Source organism: Ambystoma mexicanum, chromosome 7q, assembly GCF_040938575.1.
Source record: "Ambystoma mexicanum isolate Mex_15411 chromosome 7q, UKY_AmexF1_1, whole genome shotgun sequence".
In the NCBI taxonomy this organism is placed as follows: Eukaryota; Metazoa; Chordata; class Amphibia; order Caudata; family Ambystomatidae; genus Ambystoma; species Ambystoma mexicanum.
In genome coordinates this window covers 50,773,088-50,800,369 of record NC_090941.1, presented here as the reverse complement: position 1 = coordinate 50,800,369, position 27,282 = coordinate 50,773,088, and the positions used below count along the sequence as shown (strand labels likewise).

General features: G+C 46.0%; 1 protein-coding gene across 1 annotated transcript; it reads right to left on the bottom strand.

The window, feature by feature from the left end:
* Positions 1-376: 376 nt before the first annotated feature.
* LOC138528012 (octapeptide-repeat protein T2-like) lies at positions 377-26,997 on the bottom strand. The gene is made up of 4 exons (XM_069639444.1): positions 26,810-26,997; positions 24,306-24,469; positions 22,821-22,883; positions 377-387 (listed from the first exon to the last, which is right to left on the bottom strand). The coding sequence occupies exons 1-4, from the start codon at positions 26,995-26,997 to the stop codon at positions 377-379; spliced, it is 426 nt and encodes a 141-aa protein (XP_069495545.1).
* Positions 26,998-27,282: the final 285 nt, after the last annotated feature.

The following is a 27,282-nucleotide window of genomic DNA, read 5'->3' as shown; positions in this document are numbered from 1 at the left end:
CTTCAGCCACGCCCGTCTTGAATCCAGAGCTCCTAGCAATAGAAGAAAGAAGAAGGAAAGGTTAGAAAACAGATATTATTTCAATCCTTACCTGAATTCCGGATCATCACGTCTTCGAACTGAAAAAGACATTATTCTACACGCGTCGCATCGCCAGCTGCAGCGCGGCGCCATACTCACCAGTCCTCACAGCATTTTTCGATCCGGCGCAGCCTCCATCATTTTCTCCGCCGAATTCCACCATCTGCGGAATTCCACCATCTAGGGGACAAAAGAAACATAAGGTGAGCCGAGAGAGCCAGCAAATACAACCTCTCCACCTAGAACTTACCTGTTTAACAACCAGAGGCATTATTCTGTAACAAACCGCAACTTCTTACGCCGCACCTGTAAGGAGAGAGAAACCAGCAATTTAAACACACACATCTTTTGCCGGACAGTGTTGGGTAATACAGACTCTTACCTGAACACAATCAGCTGCCACAAGACAATCTTCCCTTCGACCCAGCTGCAACACAAGAAAGGAATGTACAAGAGTGAACATCGGACAAATTGAACTCTTTGAACTTTATACTTACGGGTTCTCGCCTGGAACCTCGGAGTCAATATTCATCCGGAACTCTTCCAACGCCTTCAAACCAGTGAAGTAACTGGTATCTATGCGCCCCTGCAATTCACGCAGGATGGAGAGCTCATCATTTACAAACATAAGGTGAGCTTACTGAAAGTGAATATCGGTGGTGATTAGTGGGGAGAACAGTGGGGTGCCATTACTAAAATCCACGGGTGGCTAAATCCCTTTCTCCACTTGCAGGAGAATACTTCTACGGGTCCATGCAGGCCAAGGAAAATCGTTACTTCAAAAGGTTATTGGGACTCCCTGGTTCTTCTTCTTGCGCCTCGGTGTACAGAGAATTGGGGATGACCCTTTTAGAGTACAATTTGGCAGCTACCCCAAGCATGTTATGGCTAAGAGTTTGGGGCAACACCAGTGCCTCATTGTGCCACTTTATAATAAAGGCAACCCTGAGTAAGGATCTGTGGCATTAAATACCTTGGCTAAAATCAATGAAAGAGCTGATATGTAAGGCGAACCTCGCGGTCACCAGGATGTTACAAACTAAGGATGTAAGCTCTTCCAAGGAAGCGGTAACTAGGGAAATTGTGGCTATAAGTTCCAATGTAACTCGGGTGTCTCAGGCAGACGGTTACCATCAGCACAAAAATGGTATCACACTTTATTGATTTTTCTAATACAAATTTAAACATTGCATCTTGCAATATCGGACTCTCTTGGAGCCAGTACATGACTACTGCTAAAACAATGCACAAATGTGGGGTCCTGAGAAAGCAACTATAATTGTTACAATTCCTTCCCAACATTTGCTGCTCCTCATCATCACCTGTTTCATATTGCTTAGCTATGACAGGTTATTGAACAGGTCATTGAGCATCCTCCCATCTCTGCCAGATTATTTGTGCTTTACCCGGGCATCCTCTAGCAGTGTACACTCTTTTCTCCATTGCAATGCACATATTTTCATCAGTGGTCCATTTCTCATACTGTGGAGGCACGCCAGATCCCCATAATGTTGCTATGTTCCTTTTAATCGGTGCTGTGGTGGTTGACAGGAACAGTTTTTCATATCGTGATAGTTCTCCATCCTCCTTCACCCCCAGCAGCAATAGTTTCCGCTCTCTGGCTACCACTCTACCCAGGACTCACGACAGCTCATCACAGCATTCCTGCCAGTACTGCTAAATGTGAGTACACTCCCATAAGATATGGGAGAAGGTGCCCTCTTCATGTTTGCAGAGCAGGCAATGTGGATCAGTCATTTTCCCCCACTGGTAGAGTGCCACTCTTGGGTAGAGGATTCTGTGTAGTATCTTTAACTGAATGAGTTGGAGCCTGGATGATATGGCAGTTTCTTGTGGATACATCAGGATTGTGACCCAGTCCTCCGGTTGGATGACACCCAATTTGACCCACTTTATTTTGTTTTGTCCAGGGTATGGGGTCATTGGAGAGCGGACTATATTGCAAGTCCTGAGACGCACAGATTTGCGCCAACACTGGACAGCACTGTCTTTCTTGTTAAGGGCAGAAACTAAACTGTCAGCTTGGGCCTTGTTATTGTACTTGAAGTCTGCAATGTTTTATAGAAAGGGTTTTTTGAGAAGGCAAGTGGCAGCATCTTAATCATAATTGTAATATGTGTACTCAACAGCAACTTTTTTTGCAATGGTTTTAAAATGTACTGAATACTTTTGTATTTTAAATGCAATGATGAATTATGTCTTACTGTGATATTTTATATGTATGTGTTTAATTAATATTTTATTATTCGAATAAACATTTACAAACAAACTAAAATATTTTGATATACACTTTTATATCATTTTGATGTAAACTTTATATCAAACCGTATCATAGTACACAAACATAGTTTATATAGCCGTTTATATAAAATGAATATCAAATCGATATAACATTTTATATCAAAACATTTTGATATCAAACATTCATTGATATCAAATTCCATATAAAAAAGAAGTACACCCATATCAAAAGAGGGCAGGAATAAGGACAGCCAGGGGCCGTTCCTACCTGTCAAAACGTTTACATTGGAAAAAAGGGGCCCCCTATAACTACTGTCTTTGCAACCCCAGATCTGTATTTTGCACTCAATTTGAAAGTTTGGTAGAGCCTCTACGTGGCACATACATCTTCATCTGGATCAAGTACAACTTCTGTCCTAGATTTCTGTATGAACAAATAAGCACATAACTTTCTGTATATTCCACACACCAAATTATCATGAGTGCCTAAATGAAAAGTATCAAAGTTAATAACCTACTAAGCAAAAACAGGCTTCCAAATAAATGAACCGTAATAGGTCACATTAAACCACTTTCACTTTTGTGCAGGTGTACTTCTAGAACAATCCACACTCTCAAGCGTCAACCACAAACGCAATAATCACATAGGAACTATTGGTTTATTCGTTGGTTGCAATGTTAACCTTTACAACACAAACATATCACCAAAAGCCCAATGCCTTTTGATGGTATGTTACATAATCTGCGCAATAATCAACTCACACCAACAATACAATATGCAGAAATGTAAAGACAAATATCCATCTAATACTGTATTAAATAATACTTAAGTTTACAATATATAAAATAGTTAAAGTATATTTGATTTTACTTTTAGTATTCAATAATATGTTAAAAAATAATGTTGGCATTCCCAATGTTCATAGATCTTAACTTTAAAAAACAAACCCTGTACTCTATATACAGCAATGGTAGTCAACATCTAAAGTGTATAATCTGCAAGTAAGACTTTTTAAGTGAGGCTGTCACCCAAACTTTTTTGAATGTCTTTTTTATGATGGCTAAGACAAACACAATGGAGCCAATTCACAACAAGGTTCGTACGGGGTTACTATGAGTAACTCTAGTTACTACTGAAGAGAGCTTTTTGATTCACAAAAAGTTCCTATGAGTAAGTGTATGAGTTACTCCTGAATTATTCATAGTGCACCTTTTGTGAATGTGGGAGCACTGTCTGAGTGGATTGATACCTTGAGGAGAACACTTACATATCTCTTGTACATTGTAAGAACAGTCTATGACCACAAGTAAGATGGAACCATCTGGCAGTCACAAAACCTAGAAGGGGGTGCGGGGGACGGAAATAACACTGACCTGTTGCTGCTGCAAGAGCAAACAACAATAAGCTCAGCAATTTTGCAAATCGATAGCAAGCACCAAGACAAAAAATAACCAAACAGCACAACTGGGACACATCCCATCATGAAGGTCCGGAGGGAGAAAAAGTGCAGGGCCTAACTACCTGACAAAACAAGAATGTAAGAAGGAGGAACCACAAGTCCTAGTAAGTATCATACATTGGAGAAAAACGTACATTACAATACAGTACATTTAGTGAAAGTCACGTAGAGTCACAATGTCTTGGGGAGAGAAATCCAAAATTCCAAAACAAATCCCACTAGTCCCAAGGTGGAACTATGCCAGTCCCAGAAGGCGGCACAGGAGTAGAGAAATTTAAGGGGGAACTGAAAGTGGAAGGCAACAGTCCACTTTCTCTACGTCACGGTCTAGTAATTTGCGATTATGTAGTGATATGCTTCTGTATGAAGACACAGTTCTTACAACAACGCTGTGTCATGGTAAATGTCCTACTAAGACAGTGTGGCATAAGAAGGGTGCTCAGTTATCAATTCTCTCAACTGAAGTGGGTACAAGGGGACAGTACAGGGTTGTGCTTGCTACAGAGCCCTGATCACTGAAATGCTGATTTCTGACAATGAGTAAGTCAACGGTAAGTTTGAGTTACTTAGAGTAATATCTTTGTGAATTGACTCCGATGAAATCATTGTTTGGTAAGGACAAGCCAGTCCTTCACCTCTGGTTAAGTGGGAATCAATGATCTACTGAATGCTATTTTACCACAGGCCCATTCCCTCTGAATATTGAGGAATGGTAATATGTCCATGTCATGGGAAATGCCACTAAGAGATATGAAATATAATGTACTGCTTTTGGTCCCAGAACGATAGGGCAGATGGACATGGAATGTTTCAGGCTGTTTTGGAGCCAATCTCCAGACGTAGTCTGGAAAGCATGTGTTCCTCACCCCCGCTCTTTTTTTCCCAATGAAATCATTTTTTCCTTCTTCTTTTAAAGAGAGACATGCTTGAGTCCCACTGCTCTCTGCTCCCTTCGTACCACTGCTGGCCCTCCCCCAGGCTGATTCAATGATGGCTGGGTCATGTCACCCAGAACTGCACATTTCATACAGAAACCCAAGGCAGCCATGCCTGAGCAGCCCTTCTGTTTGCCTGTTCACCTGGCATCCTCGCCAGACAGCCCTCTGGGATGAAACTCCCAGCAACACTCAGATAACAAGAATCTCCAGCTGTGTTCTCTTTACAGTAACAACATAACTGCTCTGCATTTTAAACAAGTTTAACTCATAACGTGGCTATATTGGATTGCTCTACATTTAACTACTTAATCAACAGCTTACCAACATCATTATGCTATATTCTCCAAATACAGTATCATCATGTCTTGGCATCATGTTGATCAGACATAATTGCATTGCACTACTCCATATAGTATTTTTCTTCCTGGTTGTTTTTCACTGCTCTTAGAAGTGTGTTGCATCTAGGTATACTCTGACATACACACATTGCACTGCTCCATACTGTGTTTCATAGCTGGATATTCTTAGACGTTGGCGCATTACATTGCCTAAAATGGTGTTTTCTGTCTAGGTGTGGTAAGGCATAAGCACATTTTATTTTCGTATACACTGTGTACTCTATCAAGGATTTCCAAAACATAGGTACATTGTACTGCTTTATATTGTGTTTTTTCAATCTAGGTTTTGTCATACAAGTGCATTACAATGGAAGGTGACAAAATTAAGTACATTGTACTGATCAATATGACATTTTCTAATGCTCTATATAGTGTTGTCAACTTGCGTATACAGACTTAAGTGGACTACACTGCCCTATATTGTGTGTTCTATCTAGGTGTGCCAGACATAGATGCATTGCACCACTCAATATTGTGTTTTTACACTCGGTGTTCTCACATGGAAGTGGATTGCACTGCTCTATGTAGAGTTTTCTTCCAGGCGACACAAGGGCGCATTGCACTACTCTAAATTGTGTTCTCTTCTTGGTTTTTCTCAGACGTGTACCCATTTCACTGCCCTATATTTGTATCTCTTTGCTGGTGTTTTTATTTTTATTTATTCGTTGTACTCTTACAGCCCTTTCATCAAAGTTTGGAACAAATCTTTATACAGTAGTGGTACAAAAACAAATTAAACAGATTTAAATGTTAGATAAGTACAAAGAATAGACAATGTGAAACCAATATATGCATAGTTAAGTAGGAAGGCTAAGGACAGAACCAAATGTTGCTTCAGTCATATTTGAAACTATGTTAATGTAGTGGTTAGACAAACATGAAGAGGCAAAGCATTCCGTAATTAAGCATGTAAGAGTTGAAATGAACTGAAGCGAGAAGTTGCACAAGGAGGATGCTGAACATGAAGAAGACACAAAGAAACAGTGTAATGAGCGAGAAGGTTGATGCAAGGCAATGAGATCAGCTACGTAAGTAGGGGCAAGCCTGTGAATACATTTAAATACAATACATAGTAAATGAAACTCAAATTTGCACGGAATAGGCAGACCATGTTATAGAGCCAAATAAGGTGCAATTTGAAAATATAATTGAAACAAAATAAAATTGTTACCACTGAATGTTATGTTATGTTATTTGGCATTTATATAGCACTCTATATATCATTGGTATGACCTCAAAGCGCTGGTAGGTTGAACCCCGTTGGGAGACCATAGTCCAAGTCTGTTGAAAGAGTAGGGTGAAGAAGGGTGTTTGGGTGCACCAATTAAGTGTGCAGCTGATGTAATTGCATGATGGAAGCTGCATCCTAGATTTAAGTGTGGTTGTATTGGTATAAGTGCAATGTGTGCAGTCTGGCCGGTGGAGACCAAAACTGGGTTCTGGCTGCATTGGCCCTGCGGGACACTTTTGTGTGCAGCTAGGCCAGTTTTTCGTGGGATATAGCTGCTTTCTATTAGAATGATGAGGTGTTCGTAGGGTAGTGTTCGCATGTGAGCAGCTAGGCCGAATTGATTGAGGGGTGTAGTTGCACTCTAATTGAGTGATGGTGTAGAGTAGAGAGTAAGCATAGTGATATATATATGATATGATATGATGGTTCATCTACATAGCGCCCACACACAATGCACTTCAAAAGTGCTTGAAGACAAGGGAAAACACAAAGACACTCCCACAGGCCATGAGCAGGAATGCGAAGACTAGCCACTGCACTCAGTCTAGCGACATCTAGATAGTGCAAGTGCCAAGACAGAGACAGGAGGGAACAGTACAATAGGACCAGAGGGTCTGGGTTCACAGCAACATCATGGGAACTAGAGGGGGCACAGAGGCACATCACTGTGAACCAGAGGGGCTGGGTTTACACAGCAACATCAATGGTATAGTGATGAGCCTAACTTCAGAATACAACCTGATAATTTTTATTTTTCCGGAATCACTAACAGTAATCAAACACTGGACTTAGTACACTGTAAACAATTAACTCATCCCCTCCTGGGGTATCTTATCTACAATACCACCTTATGCCCTTGTGGCTTGCATCCCAGAATACATTTACCATGCAAATGAAAGATGAAACAGTCATTCAGAGCCTCTCAGAGCAAGACAATTAACAGTGATTAACTTTGTTTTGATTTCTTTTTGCTGCACTTTCTGCATCTTTCTGAATGCCAACCCAATAAACCTGAGTACAGAATAAGTACACTGAGGCTAAGTCACCTTTTCGAATTGTTATTCTCTATCAGAAGCTAGAAATATGCAAGTTACACAGAATGACATGTACATCCACGTTGTAATTCAAACGTAAGCAAAGTCTTTCCTGCAATGGGTTTCAAAACATTCTATTTGCAATAATTCCCAGAGGTCTGCCAACATTGGCCTTGTACTTCGCAACAAAAATTGGCAGAGCACAGCTTTTGCCAATCTGAGTTTTATCGCAGCAAAACATAAGAAAAAAATATGAACACAGTTTAATATACTCGTTTAAAATGTCATGGTGCAGCACCACAAAATGAAATGACTTATTTACCCTGAACTACTTAGTATCAAGCATTCACTTATCTGCAATCTCCTAAAGTTGACTGAACTTACTGCAGAAATCTTTAATTATGTGTGTGTCTTGAACTGTTCGCGACCCCACTCTTGTTGTCGGACAGAGGAACTCTTATCTGGTCCACTACCTTTTTGCCTGGAACAAACCCTCCTTAGACAGCTGCCAGCCTTTTTGCTCCCAAAGTAAGTCAAAGTGAGCACCTGGGATGCACCCTCTTTAGACAGCTGCCAGCCTTTCTGCTCCCTCATGTGTCATTCAAACCACCTCGCCTTGACAAAACAGCCCATTAAATAGCATGTGATTTCCTTTGTGCCATGGACCGAGATTCAAGCTGCAGAACTGAAGGAAAATGTTACATTCATCCGGCGCTATTTCCTCCTTCTCTATAAATGAACAATGGAGCCAGTTTAAATAAATAAACTTGCATCTAAACCCTGTCACGTATTCACTGCAAAACAAATCTAATTCTATATTTTCCATATAAACGTTAGCCTTGCAAAGCTCAAATGCCTTTACATTTTATGAAATGGGGCACTTCATCCCAATGCAACAATGTTTTGCACTGATAAGCAATAGACTAAATTGCATTGAATATTAGTAAGGGAATAGGTTATTGGGTCCTGGGATGTTACTAGGAATAATATTTTAATTTTCTTTTTCATTGCATTTAGTCCATAACTGTGGTGTGGTGCAAATGATGAAAACCTGTTATTCAGGGTCAAATTAACTAGCATGTGCTTTATGCATTATAATACTGTCATCTACTAGGCACAGCTTGTGTCTCCCACATGAGTCTCGCACCCTTAGTCCTCGTTGAAATTCAAACCTTTACTAAAATGTTGATGATAAAATGTGGAGCTACCCTGGTTGAAATTCAGAATAGGGAAAATCATGTCCCTCTTACATTTCCCTACAGCCCAAATTACTGCTCTTAATTGTCTTTTCTACCTGGATGTTCTCACACTTGAGCACATTACACTGCTCCATATGCCGTGTTCTCAATATAGGTGCTTCTCAATAAATAAGCAAAATGCACTTCTCTGTTATCTGATCTCGGCCTATATATTTCTTCAAACATGACCTGAAATCAGAAACCTACAAAGCTGAACCCTCTCTCAAAAAGTTCCTCATCACTGGGATCAATGAGAAAGTAAAGAACATCAAACTAACTTTTCTCACAAGCAATATGCAAAGAACATAACCTACTAACAATCTCCTGTTTCATCCACACTCACTCAACACATGCTCACAAACTCACTAACACAAACGGCTTAAGAAAATCCTCAACCCACACCAGTATAGTCAAAACTCTACATCTCTCCAATCAACTTGAAAACCTGCACCTCTGGCTAAAACACCCAGATCATCCACAGACTCTCCAGGTCTCCCATCTGAAAACAAAAACGCATCTGGGGTACAAATCACAATCCTCAAAGAAAACACAGACACCAGTTGCTCTGGGTTCTACATGCACCAACGTTGTTAAAGCAAAATACATGTCTTTCCCCCAAACCCACTAACCACACCCTCCCTCAATTTTGTTTCAGATCCACGTGAGCACATGGAAACCATGAAAATGGCAGGTGCTTGGAACAAATGCCAATAATAGAGCATAACATAACATCGATTTTTGTCAATAGAAAGCAAGAGACTCAGTCCTGCAGCTCATTTTGTACATAAATACATAAGAAAAATAAATAATAAAGGCAATGAACAGTGGCAGTGCAGCCTCTCTCTCACTCTCTCTCACTTTCTCACTCTCTTGCTCTCTCTCTCTCTCTCTCTCTTGTTCTCTCATTTCCTTGCTTGCTCTCTCTCGCTTGCTCTCTCACTCGTGCTTGATCTCTTGCTCTCGCTTGCTCTCTCGCACTCTCTCAATAGCTCTCACTCTCTCTCGCTCTTTCACTTGCTCTCACTCTCTCTCGCTCTTTCACTTGCTCTCATTCTCTCTCGCTCATGCTTGATCTCACTTGTGCTTCCTCTCGCTTGCTCTCTGGCTCTCTCACTCTCTCTTGTGCTTGCTCTCTCACTCTCGCTTGTTCTCTGGCTCTTGCTTTCTTTCTCACAGTCTTTCTCGCTCTCTCTCATGCTCTCTCTCACTTGCTCTTGCTCTCTCGCATTCTTGCTCTCTCAGTCTCTGTCGCGGTCTCTGAGAGAGAGCGAGTGAGAGATCAAGAAAGTGACACTATCTCTCTCAATCGTTTGCTCTCTCTCTTGCTCTCTCACTTGCTCTCTTTCACTCTCTTGCTTGTTCTCTCATGGTTGCTCTCTCGCTTGCTCTCACGCTGAAGCTTGCTCTCTCGCTTGTGCTTGCTCTTTCGCGCTCGCTTGCTCTCTCGCTGCCGCTTGCTCCTCACCCTCTCTCTTGCTCTCTCTCGCTCTCACTCTCTCGCTCTCTCTCTCACTCTCTAACTCTTGTTTTATCTCTCTCTCTTGCTCGCTCTCATGTTCTCGCTCACACTTGCACTCTCACACTTGCTCTCTCTTTCCCACTCTCTCTTGCTCTATCTCACTCTCTCTCTCTCTTGTGATCTTACTCTCTCTCGCTCTCTCACTCTTGCTTGCTTACTCTCTCTGTCTCTGTCTCTCTCTCTTGCCCACTCTCTCATGCTCTCTCATGCTTGCTCGCTCTCTCGTGCTCACTCGCTCCCTCTCTCTCGCGCTTTCTTGCCCTCAATCTCTTGCTCTCTTTCATGTGCTCGCTTGGCCGCTCTCTCTCTCACTCACTCATTCGCTCATGCTCTCTCTCGCTCTCATTCGCTCAATTTCACTCTTGCTCGATTTCACTCTTGCTCGCTTTCACTTTCGCTCTCTCTCGCTCTCTCTCACGCTCTCTCTCTGAAAAAACAGCGCATTAAATAGCATGTGAATTCCTTTGTGCCTTTGATAGAGATTCAAACTGCAGCGCTGAAGAGAAAAATGTTACATTCACACGGTATTGTTTCCTCCTTTTTCATAAATGAACAATGGAGGCAGTTTGAATGAATGAACTTGCATCACAACCCTGTCACGTATTCACTGCAGAAAAAAATCTAATTCTACATTTCCAGTTGGCTTTGCGCAGTTCAAATATCTTTACATGTTATGAAAAGGGCCACTTTACCCCTGTACACCAACATTTTGCACTCGTAAGCAATGGACTAAATTGCATTCAATATTAGTAGGGGAATATGTTATTGGGTCCTGGAATGTTAGTAGAATTAGTGTGTTATTTTACTTTCATTGCATTTAGTCCATTGCTATGGTGTGGTGCAAATGATAAAACCTGTTGTGCAGGGTGAAATTCAAATTGGGTGGCTTGTGCTTTTTGCGTTATAATGCTGACATCTATTAGACACAGTTTGAGGCTCACATATGAGTCTCACACCATTGGCCCTGGTTAAAATTCAGACCTTTGCTAAACTGTAGATGATGAAATGTGGAACTACCCTGTTGAAATTCAGAATAGGGAAGATTCTCTACACTCCATTGTTCATTTATGAAAAAGGAGGAAACAGCGCCGGATGAATGTAACATTCTTCTCTTCAGCTCTGCAGTTTGAATCTCAGTCAAAAGCACAAAGGAAAATATTTTCTATTTAATGGGCTGATTTGTAAAGGGGAGGCTCTCTTTGAATGACACATGACTTTGAGAAAAAGGCTTGATTCAGGGAGGTATTCAAGGTATGAGAAGGACTGTCAGAGAGTCTCTCTCACTCTCTCTCTCGTTCTCTCTCTCGCTTGCTCTCTGGCTCTCTCCCTCTCACGCTCTCTCTCGCTCACTCTCACTCTCTCTCTCATGCTCTCTCTTGCTCTCTTGTGCTCTCTTGCTTGCTCTCTCGCGTTCACGCTCATCCTGTCATTATCCCGTTCTCTCTCGCTCTCTCGTGCTCTCGCTCTCTTGTTCTCTTGTACTCTCTCGTGCTCTAGATCGCTCTCTCTTGCTCACTCTCCCTCTACCACTTTTTCTCTCTCTCCCCCTCTCTTGCTTGCTCTCTCTCACTCTCTTGCCCTCTCTCTCCGTCTCTTACGTGTGCTCTCTCTCTCACTCACTTGCTATTTCTCTTGCGCTCACTCACGCTCTCTCACTCTCTCTCGCTCACTCCCACTGGCTCACTTCCTCTATCTCACTCTCTCTCTCTCTCACTGGCTCTCTTGCTCGCTCTCGCTCTCGCTCTCTCTCTCTCTCTCTCTCTCCCTCTCTCTCTCTCTGGCTGGCTCTTTTGCTCACTCTTTCTCGCTCTCTCATCCACTCACTCTCTTACTCGCGCTTGCTCTCTCGCTCAGTCTCTTGTGTTTGCTCTCTCGCTCTCTCACACTCTCTCTCACTCTCTCGTTCTCCCTCTCATTCTCTTGCTTGCTCTCTCACTATCTCTTGTGTGCTCTCGCTCACTCTCTCTTGCTCTCTGTCTCTCGCTCTCTTGCTCTCTCTCTTGTTCAGTCACTCACTCACACTCGAGCTCATGCTCTCTCTCGCTTGTGCTCATTCTCTCTCTCTCACTGTCACTCACTCTCACTCGTTCTCTCTCCCTTTCTCTCGCTCTCTCTCTTGCTCCCGTTTGCTCTCTATTGCTCTCTTGCTTGCTCTCTCACTATCTCACTCTTGCTATCTCATTCTCTCACTCACTCATGGTTGCTCTCACATGCTCTCCTGCTCTCTTTCTCATGTTAATTCTCTTTCTCATGCTCGCTCTCTCATTCTCTCTCAATTTCTCTTACGTTCACTTTCGCTCTCACTCTTGCTCTCTCACACTTGCTCATGCTCTCTAACTCTCTTGCTCTCTCTCTTTCTCTCTCTCTCTCTTGCTCTCTCTCTCGCTCTCTCTCTTGTGTGCCCTCTTTCTCGCTCTCTCTCTTGCTCACTCTCGCTTGCTTGCTCAGTCTCTTGCTCACTTGTCTCTCACTCTCCCTCTCTTGCTTGCTCTCTCACTCTCTCAATTGCTCTCTCAAACGCGCTCTCACGCTTACTTTCTCGCTCGCTCTCTTTCTCTTTCTCATGCTCTCGCTCACTCTTGCTTACTCTCACTGGCTCTCTCTTGCTTGCTCTCTTGCTTGCACTTTCACTCTCTCGCTCTCTCTCATGTGCTTGCTCTTGGGCTCTCTCCCTCTCTCTCTTGCTCACACTCACTCTCTCACTCTCTTTCTCTCTCTTGCTCTCTTGTGCTCTCTGGCGCTCGCTTGCCCTCTTGCATTCCTGCTCATTCTATCATTCTCTTGTGCTCTTGCACTCTCTCGCTCTCTTGTTCTCTTGCACTCTCTCGTGCTCTAGATCACTCTCTCTCACTCACTCTCACTCTATTGCTCTTTCTCTCTCTCCCTCTCTTGCTTGCTCACTCTCGCTCTCTTGCTCTCACTCTGTCTCTTACGCACGGTCTCTCGCGCATGCTCTCTCTCTCACTTGCTATTTCTCTTGCACTCTCTCACTCTTTTGCTCTCACTCTCTCTCACCCACTCTCTCACTCTCTCACTCTTTTGCTCTCACTCTCTCTCACCCACTCTCTCTTGCTCTCTCTCGCTTCCTCAATCTCGCTCTTTCGCTGGCTCTCTTTCTCACTCTCTCGCTTTCTCTCTTGTGCTTGCTCACTCTCTTGTTCGCTCTCTCTTTCTCTTGCTCTCTCTCACTTGCTCTTGCTCTCTCTCGCACTCGCTCTCTCACTTGTGCTCTCTCTCTCTCTCTCTCTCTCTCTCTCTCGCTTGCTCCTGCTCTCTCTCTCACTCTCTCGCAGATGCTCTCTCTCCTGTTTGCTTTCACTTGCTCTTGCTCATTCTCTTGCTCACTCTCATGCTCGCTCACTCTCTTGCTCGCTCACTGCCTCTCTCTCTTGCTCTCTCACGCTCATGCTCTTTCTCACTCTCATTTGCTCGCTCTCTTGCTCCTTCTCGCTCTCTCTTGTGCTCTCTCTTGCTCACTCTCTCGTGCTCTCGCTCTCTCATTCTCTCGAGTTCTCTCGCTCTATCATACTCTCTCGTTCTCTTATTCTCTTGTGCTCTCTCATGCTCTTGTTCAATCTATCGCTCTTTCTCTCTCCCTCTCTCTTTCTCGCTTGCTCTCTCTCTCGTTCCCTTATTCTCTCACATGCTCGCTTCCTCTATCTCGCTCACTCTCTCTCCCTGGCTCTCTCCTTCTCCCTCTCGCTTGCTCTCTTGCTCTCTCTCACTCTTGCTTGCTCTCTCACATTCCCTCTCATTCTCTTGTTCTCTCGCATTCTCTCACTCTATCGCACTCTCTCGCTCTCTTCTCTTGCTCTCTCTTGCTTTCTTTCACTCTATCGCTCTCTCTCATTCATTCTCTTTTTCTTGCTCTTGTTCGCTTGCTTGCTCTATTGTTTGCTCTCACTCTCTCGCTTGTTCTCTCATTCTCTCTTGCTCTCTTGCTTGCTCTCTCTCACATTCTCTTGCTCGCTCTCTCTCACTTGCTCTCTCATTCTGTCGCTCCCTCACTCTCGCTCTCTCTCTCTCTCTCTCGCTCATGCTTGCTCTCTCTCAAACACTCTTGCTCCCTCTCTTACTTGCGCTCACTCTCGTGTGCTCTCGCTCGATTGCTCTTGCTTGCTCTCTCTCTCATTCTCTTGCTCTCTCTCTCTCGTTCTCTCACTCTCTATATCTCTCTCTCATGCTTGGTCGCTATCTCATGCTTGCTCACTCTCTCTCTCACATTCGCTTTCGCTCGCTCTCTTGCTCACATTCTCTCTATTGCTCAGGCTCACGCTTGCTCGCTCGCTCGCACTTGCTCTCTCTCTCTCTCGTGCTTGATCTCTCGCTCAGTCTCTCACTTGCTCTCTCGCTCCCTATTTTGCTCTTTCACTTGCTCCCTCTCACTCTCTATTTCGCTCTCTCACTCGCACTCTCTCTCATGCACACTTTCTCGCACTTGCTCTCTCTCGCTCTCTCACTCTAGGTCTCTCACTCTCTCATACTCACTCTCTCTAGCTCTCTCATGTTCACTTTCTCTGTTTTGTACACTCTCTTGCTTGCTATCACTATCTCTCGCTCTCTTGTGATCTCTCATGCTTGCTCTCTCTCACTCTCTTGCATGTTTTCTCGCTATCTCTCTCGTATGCTCTCTCTCACTCTCTCTCTCTATCTCGTTCTCTCACATTCTCTCACTGTCTCCCACTCCCACTCTCTCGTGCATGCTCTCTCTAGCTCGCTCCCACTTGCTTTCTCTTGCTCTCTCACTCTTTGTCTCTCACTCGTACTCTCTCTCATGCTTACTCTCTCATGCTCTCACTCTGTTGCAAGCTCTCAATCTCTTACTCTCTCTCGCTCTCTCATGCTCACTCACTCTCTTGCTCTCACTTTCTTGCTCTCCCTCTCTCTTGCTCGGGCACTCTCTCCTGCTTGCTCTCTCACTCTTTCTCTCACTCACGCTCTCTCGCTCGCTCTCTCTCTCTCTCGTTCTCCTACTCTCACTCATGCACGCTCTTTCATGCGCACGCTTGCTCTCTCTTTTGCTCTCCTACTCTCACTCATGCTTGCTCTTTCATGCGCATGCTTGCTCTCTCTCTTTTGCTCTCTTGCTCTCTCTTGCTCTCTCTTGCGTTCGCTTTCATTTGTTCTCTTGCTCACTCTCTCACTTATGCTCTCTCTCACTTGCTCATGCTCTCTCTCGCTCGCTCTTTCTTGCACTCTCTCTCACTTTTACTTGCACACTCTCTTGCGCCCTCGTTCTCTCTCTCTTGCTTGCTTGCTCTTGCTCTCTATCATGTTCTCGCTCATTCTTTCGGTCTCTTTTGCTCTCGCTCTCTCGATTGCTCCCTTTTGCTTGCTCGCTTGCTCTCTCGATCTCTCGCTCGCTCTCTCTCACTTTTGTGCTCTCTAGTGCTATCGCTCACACTCTTGCTCTCTTGCACTTGCTCTTTCTCTTGCACTCTCTTGCAATCTTGCTCACTCTCTCTTGCTCTTGCTCACTTGCTCTTTCTCACTTGCTCGCCCACTCTCTCACTCTCTCGCACTCACGCTCACTTTGTCCTGCTCTTGCTTGCTCTCTGACGCTCTCTCACTTTCTCACACTCTCTCGCTTGCTCTCTCCTTCTCTATCTTGCTTGCTCTCTTGCTCACTCTTGCTCTCTCTCACATGCTCTCACTCTCTCTCGCTGTCTCCCGCTCCCTTGCTTGCTCTCTCGCTTGCTTGCCTTTGCTCGCTCTCACTTGCTCTCTCTCGCTCTCTTGCTTGCTCACTCTCTTGTTCACTCTCACATTCTCTCCTTGCTCTTGCACTCTCTTGCTCTGTCACTTTCATGCTCTGTTGCTTTCCAGTTCTCTCACTCACTCTCCCTCTCTCTCTATCCCTCTTGCTCGCTCTCTCTTGCTCTCACTCACTTACTCTCGCTTGCTCTCACTCGCTTGCTGTCACTCGCTTGCTCTCACTTGCCTGCTCTCACTCGCTTGCTCTCTCACTCTCGCTCTCTCACACATGCTTGCTCTGTTGCTCTCTCACACTCACTCGCTCTTGGTCTCACTCACACTCTCTCTCTTACTTTCTCTCGCGCTCTCACTCTCTTGTTGCTCTCTTGCTCGCTATCTCAGTCACTCTCTCACTCATTCTCTCCCTCTTGCTTGCTCTCGCGCTCGCTCTGTCTCTCTAGCTCTCTTGCTCACTCACTGTCATGCTCGCTCACTATTGCTCACTGTCACTCTCGCTCGCTCTTTCTCTTGCTTTCTTGCTCTCACTATCTTGCTTTCTCTCGCTCACTTGCTCTTGCTCTCTCACATAGTCACTCACACTCTCTCGTGCTCTCTCTCGCTCTGTCACTTATTTGATCTCGATCTCTTGGTCACTTTCACTCTTGCTTGATTTTAATCTTGTTCTCTCTCACACTCTCTCATGCTCTCTCTCTTTGACAAAACAGCCCATTAAAGAGCACATGATTTCCTTTGTTAATTTGATGGAGATTCAAACTGCAACGCTGAAGAGAAAAATGTTACATTCATCCAGCGCTGTTTCCTCCTTTTTCATAAGTGAACAATGAAGGCAGTTTGAATAAATCAACTTGCATCTCAACCCTGTCACATATTCACTGCAGAACAAATCTAATTATATTTTCTTTCATTTGGCTTTGCGCAGTTCAAATATCTTTACATTTTATGAAATGTGCCTTTTTGTCCCCATACAACAATAGTTTGCACTCATAAGCAATGGCCTAAATTGCATTGAATATTAGTAGAGGAATAGGTTATTGGGTCCTGGAATGTTAGTAGAATTAGTATGTTATTTTACTTTCATGGCATTTAGTCCATTGCTGTGGTGTGATGCAAATGATAAAACATGTTGTGCTGGGTAAAATTCAAATTGGCTGGCTTGTGCTTTTTACGTTATAATACTGTCATCTATTAGACACAGCTTGAGTCTCACACATGGGTCTCACACCATTGGCTCTAGTTAAAATGCAGACCTCTGCTAAACTGTGGATGATGAAATGCAGAACTACCTTGTTGAAATTCAGAATAGGGAAATTTCTCTACACTCCATTGTTCATTTATGAAAAAGGAGGAAACAGCGCTGGATGAATGTAGCATTTTTCTCTTCAGCGCTGCAGTTTGAATCTCGGTCAGAAGCACAAAAGGGAATCACTTGCTATTTAATGGGCTGATTTGACAAGGGGAGGTTCTCTTTGAATGACGCATGAGTTTGAGAAAAAGGCTTGAGGCTGAGAGGGATGGGTCATTCACTCACTCACTGGCAAAGGTATCAGAAGGACTGGCAGAGAGTCTTAGTCTCTCTCTGAGTCTCTCTCTCTCGCTCTCTCTCGCTCTCTCTTGCTCTCTCTCGCTCTCTCTTGCTTTCTCTCTCATGTTCCCTCTCATTCACTCGTTCTCTTGCTCTATCACACTCTCTCGCTCTCTTGTTCTCTCTCTCAGTGCCGTCTCACTCACTTGCTCTTTTTCTTGCGCTCACTAGTGCTCTCTCTTGCCCACTGGCTCGCTCACTCGTGCTCTCTCTCGCCCACTGGCTCACTGGCGCTCTCTCTCTCTCTCTCTCTCTCTCTCTCTCTCTCTCTCTCTATCTCTCTCTCTCTCTCTCTCTCTGGCCCTCTTGTTCGCTCTCACTCGTTCTCTCCTCTCACTCTCTCGCTTGCTCAGTCTCTTGTGCTTGCTCTCACAATCTCACTCTCTCATGCACTCTCTCATCCTCTTGCATGCTCTCACCATCTCTCTCTCATGTGCGCTCTTTCACTATCTTTCTCGCTCTTGCTCTCTCTCACGCTCGCTCTCTCTCTTTCTCAGTTACTCTCACTCACTCTCTTGCACTCATGCACTCTCTCACGTGTGCTCATTCTCGCTCGCTCTCACTCCTCTCTCACACACTCTCTCGCTCTCTTGCTCGCTCTTGCTCCTGTTTGCGCTCTCTTGCTTGCTCTCTCACTATCTTTCTCTCGCTCGTGCTTGCTCTCTTGTTCCCTCACTTGTGGTTGCTCTCACGTGCTCTCTTGCTCCTTCTCTTGCTCTCTTTCTCACGTTCGCTCTCATTCTCTCTCACTTTCTCTCATGTTGACTTTCACTTGCTCGCTCTCTTGCTCTCAATCGTGCTCTCTCTCGCTTGCTCGTGCTCCCTCACTCTCTCTTGTGCTCTCTCTCTCGCCCTCTCTTGTGCTCTCTGGCTCTCGCTTGCTCTCTCTCGTTCCCTCATTTTTTCTCTCTCTCTCTCTCTTTCTCTCTCTCTCTCTCTCTTTTGCTTGCTCTCTCGCATTCCCACTCACTCATTCTCTTGTTCTCTCGCACTCTCTTGCTCTCTTGCACTCTTTTGCTCTTGTTCTCTCACCCACTCTCTCTCGCTCTCTCTTCCTCTATCTCACTCTCTCTCGTTGGCTCTCTTGCTCACTCTCTTGCTCGCTTTCTTACTCTCTTGCTCTCACCCTTGCTTGCTCTCTCACTCTCACACTCTCTTGCTTGCTCTCTCGCTCTCTTGCTCTCTCACTTGCTGCCTCTCGCTCTCTCTCTCGCTTGCTCGCTCTCTTGTGTGCTCTCGCTCTCTCTCTCTCACTTGCTCTCTCTCTTGTGCTCGCTCTCTCGCTTGCTTGTACTCTCACACGCACACATGCATGCTCTCTCTCCTGTTCGCTTTCACTTGCTCTTTTGCGCATTCTCATGCTCTTGCTTACTCTCGGTTGCTCTCCCTCTTGCTCCTTCTCGCGCTCTCTTGTACTCTCATGCTCGCTCTCACACTCTTGCTCACTCTCTCGCTCTCTCGCGCTGTCGCTCACTCTCATTCTCTCACGTTCTCTCGCTCTATCATCCTCTCTCACCATCTCTCTCTCTCAAGTGCTCTCTCTCTCTCGCTCTTGCTCTCTCACGCTCGCTCTCTTGCTCCCTCTTGCTCACATTTACTTGCTGGCTCACTCTCTTGCTCACTTGCCATCTCTCGCTCTCTTGCTCTCTCTCTTGCTCAGTCACTCTCACTCACTCTCTCACACTCATGCTCACTCTCTCACTTGTGCTCATTCTCTTGCTCTCTCTCGCTCTCTCACTCTCGCTCTCTCTTGCTTGCTCTTACTCCTGTTTGTGCTCTCTTGCTTGCTCTGTTGCTATCTCGCTCTCGCTCGTCCTTGCTCTCGTTCCCTCACTTGTCGTTGCTCTCACATGATCTCTTGCTCCCTCTCTTGCTCTCTTTCTCTCTCATGTTCACTTTCACTTGCTCTCTTGATCTCACTCTCACATGCTTGCTTGTGCTCCCTCACTCTCTCTTGCTCTCTTGTGCTCTCTCTCTCTCTCTCCTATTCTCTTGCTGGCTCTCATTCTCTTGTGTGCTCTCTTGCTCACTCTCACTCGCTCACTCGCTCTCTTGCTCTCTCACTCTCTTGCACTCTTGCTCACTCATTCTCTCTTGCTCCCTCTTGCTTTCTCTCATTCTCTCTCTTGCATGCTCGCTCTCAGGCTCTCTCCCTCTCTTGCTCACGCTCCCTCATGCTCTCTTGCTCTCTTGTGCTCTTTGGCTCTCGCTTGCTCTCTCGCATTCCCGCTCCCTCTCTCATTCTCTCATGCACCTGCTCTATCGCACTCTCTCGCTCTCTTGTTCTCTTGCACTCTCTCGTGTTCTAGATCACTCTCTCATTCTCTTGCTTGCTCTCTCTCGCTCTCTCTCTCAGCATTCACGAGAGAGCGCAATAGACTATCTTTCTCTCACTTGCTCGCTCTCTTGCGCTCTCTCACTCTCGTTTGCTCTCGCTCTCTCTCGCTTCCTCTCTCTCTCTCTCTCATTGGCTCTCTTGCTCGCTCTCTCACTCTTGCTCTCTCACCCTTGCTTGCTCTCTCACTCTCTCGCTCTCTTGCTTGCTCTCTCGCTCTCTTGCTTGCTCTCTTGCTCTCTCTCTTGCTCCCTCTTGCTCTCTCTTGCTTGCTTGCTCTCTTGTGCTCTCTCACTTGCTCTTGCTCTCTCTCGCTTGTTTGTGCACTCTCTCGCGCACACACACACGCACGCTCTCTCTCCTGTTTGCTTTCACTTGCTCTTTTGCGCGTTCTGACGCTCTTGCTCACTCTCGGTTGCTCTCTCTCTTGCTCCTTCTCGCTCTCTCTTGAACTCTCTTGCTCGCTCTCTCACACTCTTGCTCACTCTCGTTCTCTTGCGCTCTCGCTCACTCTCATTCTCTCGTGTTCTCTCGCTCTATCATACTCTCTCACTCACTCTCTCTCTCTGTTACTCACTCTTGCTCTATCGCTCACTCCCTCTCTCGCTCTCTCTTGTTCCCTCATTTTTTCTCTCTCTCTCTCTCTCGCTTGCTCTCTCGTGTTCCTACTCACTCATTCTCTTGTTCTCTCGCACTCTCTTGCTCTCTTGTTCTCTTGCACTCTCTCGTGCTCTAGATCACTCTATCTCACTCTCCCTTTTTCTCGCTCTTGCTCTCCCTCGCTCTCTTGCTTGCTTGCTCTCTTGTTCACTCTCACTCGCTCTCAAACTCTCTTGCTCTCTAGCTCTCTCGTTCTCTCACTCTCTCATTCTCTCTCTCGTGCTCGCTCACTATCTCATGCTTGCTCTCTCTTGCTCGTGCTCTCTCCCTCTCTCACACGCACTCTCGCTCTCCCTCCTGTTCGCTTTCACTTTCTCTCTTGCGCGTTCTCATGCTCACGCTCTTTCTCACTCTCGGTTGCTCTCTCTCTTGCTTCTCTCACTCCTCTCGCTCTCTCTTGTACTCTCTTGCTCACTCTCTAACACTCTTGCTCACTCTCTCGTTCTCTCACTCATTCTCTTGTGTTCTTGTTCTCTCATTCTCTCGCGTTCTCTGGCTCTATCAAATTCTCTCGCTCTTGTGCTCTCGTGCTCACGCTCACTCTCTCACTCTGTTGCTCACTCTCACTCTATCGCTCTCACTCCCCCTCTCTCTCTCTGGCTTTCTCCTTCTCCCTCTCGCTTGCTCGATCTCACGCTCGCTTGCTCTCTCGCATTCCCGCTCACTCACTCATTCTCTTGCTCTCTCGCACGCTCTTGCTCTTTTGTTCTCTTGCACTCTCTCATGCTCTAGATCACTCTCTCTCAGTCTCGCTCTCTCTCTGTCTCTCTCTCTTTTGCTCTCCCTTGCTCTCCCTTGCTCTCTCTCATTTGCTCCCTCACTCTCTCTCACTCTCACTCATTCATGCTTGCTCTCTCTCTAAAACTCTCTTGCTCTCTCACTCTCTAGTGTTCTCTCTCATGCTCGCTCGCTATCTCATGATTGCTTGCTCTATCTTGCTCGCGCTCTCTCTTGCGTTTGCTCTCACTCCCATTCTCAGGCTCATGCTTGGTCTCTCGCTCGTGTTTGCTCTCTCACTCGTTCTTGCTCTCTCGCTCAGTCTCTCACTTGCTCTCTCTCACACTCTCGTGAATTCTCTCTCGCTCTCTCGTGCTCGCTCTCTCACTCTTGGACACTCTCCCTCGCTCTCTTGCTTGCTCCCTCGCTCTCACTTTCACTATCTCTTTCTCTCTCTCATTCTCTTGCTTGCTCTCGCTATCTCTCTAGTGTGCTCTCTGTATCGTTCTCTCGCATTCTCTCACTCTCTCTAGCTCTCTCCCACTTGCTCACTCTGTCTCTCACTCACACTCTCTCTCACACCTGCTCTCTCTCTATGTTGCAAGCTCTCTCGCTGTCCCTTAGTCTCTCTCACTCTCTCATACTCGCTCTCACTTTCTTGTACTCTCACTCTCGGTCACTCCCTCCTGCTTGTGCTTGCACTCTCTCTCTCTCTCTATCACTCAAGCTCTCTCGCTTGCTCTCGCTCATGCTTGCTCTCATGCTCACGCTTGCTCTCTCGCTCTGTTGTGCTCTTTTGCTCTCTCTTTCTCGCTCTCTTGCGTTTGCTTCCATTTGTTCTCTTGCTCACTCTTTCTCTCACTTGTGCTCTCTCTCGCTCTTTCTTGCACTCTCTCTCGTGCTCACTTTTACTTGCTCTCTTGCTCTCTCACTCGCTCACTCTCTCTTGTTTGCACACTCTCTTGCTCTCCCGATCTTGCTCTCTCTCGTGATCTCTTTTGCTCTTGCTCACTCTTGCTCTATCACTCTTTCTCTCGCTTGCTTGCTCTCTCACTCTCTCGCTCACTTTCACTTTCTCTTGGGCTCGCTCTCTCTCATGCGCTCACGCTCTCGATCACCTTCTCTTGCTCTCCCTCTCTTATTCTCTCTCATTTTCTCCCACTTGCTCTCTCTCTCTCTCTGGCTTGTTCTTGCCCTCTCTTGCTCAATTTCTCACTCTCATGCTCTCTCATGCTCTTGCTCTCTCGTGCTCTCGGTCACTCATTTTCTCATGCTCTCATTCTCTTGCACTCTTGCTCGCTCTCTCTCTTGCGATATCACTCTTTTGGTCTCTCTTGCTCACTCTCGCTCTCTCCTGTGCTTGCTCTCACTGACTCTCGCTCTCTCTCATGCTCGCTTACTCTCTTGTGCTCACTCTCTCATTCACTGTCTCTCGCTCTCTCTCATGCTCACTCACTGTCTATCACTCTCTTGCACTCTCTTTTGCTCTGTCTCCCTCTCACAGTTGCTCACTCTCTCTTGCTCTCTCTCTCTTGCTATTTTTATCTTTTGTGTGCTCTCTCACTCTCTCTCTTGCTCACTTGCTATCGCTCTCTCACTTGCTCTCTTTTGCTTCCTCTCCCTCCTGCTCGCTCTCAGTCGCTCACTCACGCTTTCTCTCATGCTTGCTCTCTCTCCCTCTCTCTCTCTCTCTCTCTCTCTCTCTCTCTCTCTCTCTCTCTCTTTCACTCACTCACACTCTCTCTCTTGCTCACTCTCATGCTCTCTTGGCTCACTCTCTTGCAATCACACTCTCTCTCGTGCTCACTCTCGGTCTCAGTCACTCACTCACACTCCCTCTTGCACTCAATCTTGCTTTTGCTTGCTCTCTCGCTTTCTCTTGCGCTCGCACTTGCTCTCTCGCTCTCTTTCACTTGTGCTTGCTCTCTTGCACTCTTGCTCTCTCTCACTCCCTCTAACTCTCTTGCTCACACTCTCTTGTGCTCACTCGTGCTTGTTCGTTCTCCCATGCTCACTCTCTCTCACTCTTACACACTTTCACTCTCGATCGTGCTCTCGCTCTCACTGGCTCACTTTCTCACGCTTGCTCGCTCTCTCATGCTCTCTCGCTCACGTTCACTCTCGCTCTCACACTCTGACAAAACAGCCCATTAAATAGCAAGCAATTTCCTTTGTGCCTTTGACGGAGATTCAAACTGCAGTGCTGAAGAGAAAAATGCTTCATTCATCAAGCGCGGATTCCTCCTTTTTCATAAATGAACAATGGAGGCAGTTTGAATACATGAACTTGTATCTCAACCCTGTCATGTATTCACTGCAGAACAAATCTAATTCTACATTTCCAGTTGGCTTTGCGCAGTTCAAATATCTTTACATTTTATTAAATGTGCCACTTTGCCCCCATGCACAAATGCTTTGCACTCATAAACAATGGCCTAAATTGCATTGAACATTAGTAGGGGAATATGTTATTGGGTCCTGGAATGTTAGTACAATTAGTATGTTATGTTACTTTAATTGCATTTAGTCCATTGCCGTGGTGTGGTGCAAATGATAAAACATGTGCAGGGTCAAATTCAAATTGGCTGGCTTGAGCTTTTTGCGTAATAATACTGACATCTATTAGACACAGTTGAGGCACACACATGAGTCTCACACCCTTGGCCAATGCAGAGCTACCTTGTTGAAATTCAGAATAGGGAGATGTATTTCCATATACTTCTCTACACCCCATTGTTCATTTATGAAAAAGGAAGCAACAGCACCGGAAGAATCTAACAATGTTCTCTACAGCGCTGCAGGTTGAATCTCAGTCAAAAGGCAAAAAGGAAATCATATGCTATTTCATGGGCTGATTTGTCAAGGAGAGGTTCTCTTTGAATGACGCATGAGTTTGAGAGAAAGGCTTAAAGCAGAGAGGGCTGGGTCAGTCACTCACTCACTGGTGAAGGTAGCAGGACTGGCAGAGAGTCTCTCTCGCACTGTCGCTTGCTCTTGTTCTCTCTCTCTCGCTTGCTCTTTATTGCTCTCTCTTTCTCACTCGCACTCTCTCGCAATCTCTTGCGCTCTTTCTCTCACTCTCTTGCTCTGATCCTCTCTCATGCTCTTGCTCTCTTTTGCTCTCTCTATTCACACTCTTGTCATCTCTCTCTCTATCTATCCCTCTCCCTCTCTTCCTCTCCCTCTCCCTCTCCCTCTCTTGCTCCCTCTCACTTTCTTGCTTGCTCTTGCATTCTTTCATTCTCTCGCTGACTCTCTCCTCTATCTCACTTTCTCTCTTGTTCGCTCTCTTGCTCACTCTTGCTCACTTTCGCTCAATCTCTCACTTGCACTCTTGCTCTCTCACGCTCAATTTCTCACTCACTCACTCACTCTTTCTCACGCTCTTGCTCACTCACAGTTTCTCTCTCGGTTTCTCGTGTGCTCTCTCGCTCTCGTTCTCTCTCTCTCACTCTCTCTTGCTTTCTCTCGTGCTTGCTCACTATCTCATGCTTGCTCACTCTCACGTTCTCCCTATCACGCTCGCTCTCTTGCTCACACTCTTGCTCATGCTTGCTCTCTCTTGCTCGCTCTCTCTCTCGCTTTCTCTAACTCTTGCTTGCTCTCTCTCTCAGTCTCCTACTCACACTCTCCCACGTGGCACTCGCTCACTCTTGCTCTCACCTCTCGCTCTTGCTCTCTGGCTGTGTCTCTTTCATGCTATGTTGCTTTCTCGTTCTCTCAATTGCGCTCTCGCTCTCGCTCTCGCGCTCTCTCGCTCTCTCGTGCTCTCGCTCTCTGGCTCTCTCGCTCTCTGGCTCTTTCATGCTAAGTTGCTTTCTCGTTCTCTCAATTGCTCTTGATCACTCTCTGGCTTGCTCTCTCTCTCTCTTGCTCTCGCTCACTCTCTCACTTGCTCACATTCTCTCTCTCGCTCAAGCTTGCTCTCTCGCTCTTGCTTGCTCTCTCTCACTTGCACTTGCTCTATCGCTCGCTCTTGCTCTTTTGCTCTCTATCTCTCTCTCTTGGGCTCACTCGCTCTCACACTCTCATGCTCACTCTCGGTTGCTCTCTTTCTTGCGCTCTCTCTCTCTCTCTCTGTCACTCTCTCTCTTGCTTGCACTTTTACTCCCGCTTGCTCTTGGGCTTTCTCCTTCTCTCGCTCTCTCACTTTCTCCCTCGCCCTGTCTCTTACTCTCTTGTGCTACCTCGCTTGCTCTCTCACACTCCTGCTCACTCTCATTCTCTCACGTTCTCTTGTTCTATCACACACACTCGCTCTCATTCTCTTGCGCTCTCTCATGCTCTCTTGCTCTGCTCTCGTGCTCTCGCTTGCTCTCGCTTTCTCCCTCATGCTCTCACTTGCTTGCTTTCTCTCTCTCTCTCTCTCTCTCTCTGTCTCATTTGCTCTCTCGCATTCCCACTCTCTCGCTCTCTTGTTCTCTTGAACTCTCTTGTGCTCTAGATCACTCTCTCTTGCTCTCACACTCTTTTGCTTGCTCTTGCTCGCTCTGTTCATGCTCACTCTCTCGTGCTTGTTCTCTCACGCTTGCTCTGTCACACTCTCTTGCTTTCTCTCTTGCTTGCTCTAATTCTCTTGCTTGCTCTCTTGCTATCTCTCTCGTGTGCTCTCTCTTGCTCTCTCATTTTCTCGTGCTCTCCGTCTCTCACTCGCACCCTCTTGTGCATGCTCTCTCTAGCTCTCTCTCTCTCACTCTTGGTCTCTCACTCACACTCTGTCTAATGCTCGCTCTCTCTAGCTCTCTCGCGCTTGTTCTCACTCTGATGCACGCTCTCTTGCTCTCTTGCGCTCTCTCATGCTCACTCTCTCACTCGCTCCTGCTCTCTCTTGTTCTCACTCTCTTGTTCTCCCTCTCTCAACTCTTCTGCTTGTGCTTGCTCTCACTCTCACTCGCTGTCTCTCGCTCACTCTCTTGCTCTTGCTTGCAATTGCTTTCTCGCGCTCATGCTCGTGCTTGCTCTCTTGCTCCCTCTCGCTCTATTGTGCCCTCTTGCTCTCTTTTGCATTTGCTTTCAATTGTCCTCTTGCTCACTTTCTCTCACTTGTGCTCTCTCTCTCGCTCTCTCACTTCCTCGCACTCTTGTTCGCTCTCACTCTCTCGTGCTTGTTCACTTGCTCTGTCACTCTATTATTCTCTCGCATTCTCTCGCTTGCGCCCTCTCTCTCAGGCGCGCTTTCTCTCTCTCAAACGCTCTAGGTCTCACTTGCATTCTTGCTTCTGCTCTCGCTTGATTGCTCTTGCTCTCTCTTTCTCATTCTCTCTCGCTCTATAGTTCTCTCTCTCTCGTGCTTGCTATCTCATGCTTGCTCATTCTCTCTTGTTCGTTCTCTCTCACTCACGTTCTAATGTTCTCTCTATTGTTCAGGCTCACCATTGCTCTCTCGCACATGCTTGCTCTCTCGCTCATGCTTGCTCTCTCGGTCTCTCACTTGCTCTCTCTCGCTCTCTATTTCGCTCTGACTTGCTCTCTCTCGCTCTCTATTTCGCTCTGACTTGCTCTCTCTCTCTCTCTATTTCGCACTCACTTGCACTCTCTCTCATGCACGCTGTCTCTAGCTCTCTTGCACTCATTCTCACTCTTGCACACTCTATTGCTCTTAGTCTCTCTCGCTCTCTTGTGCTCACTCTTGCTCTCACTCTCTTGCTCTCACTTTCTCACTCTCCCTCTCTCGTGCTTGCTCTCTCGCTCTCCCTCTCTCATGCTTGGTCACTCTAACACTTGTGCTTGCTCTCTCTCTCTCTCTCTCTCTTTCTCTCACTCGTTCTCTCTCTCTCTCTTGCTCTCTCTCTCGCTCTCTTGCTCTCGCTTGCGCTTGCTCTCTCATGCTCACGCTCTTACTTGCTCTCTCACCCTCTCTCTCTCTCGCTCTCACACTCTCTCTCTTGCTTTCTCTCTCACTTGCTCTCGTTCTCTTGCTTGCTCTCTCGCCACCTCTCTCGCGTGTTCTCTCTTTCTCTCTCATTCGCTCTTGTTCTCTCATGCTCTCCGTCTCTCACTTGCACTCTCTCTCATGCTTGCTCTCTCTACCTCTCTCGCGCTCGCACTCACTGTTGCACGCTCTATTGCTCTCTCTTCCTCTTTTCGCTTTCTTGCGCTCTCTCATGCTCAC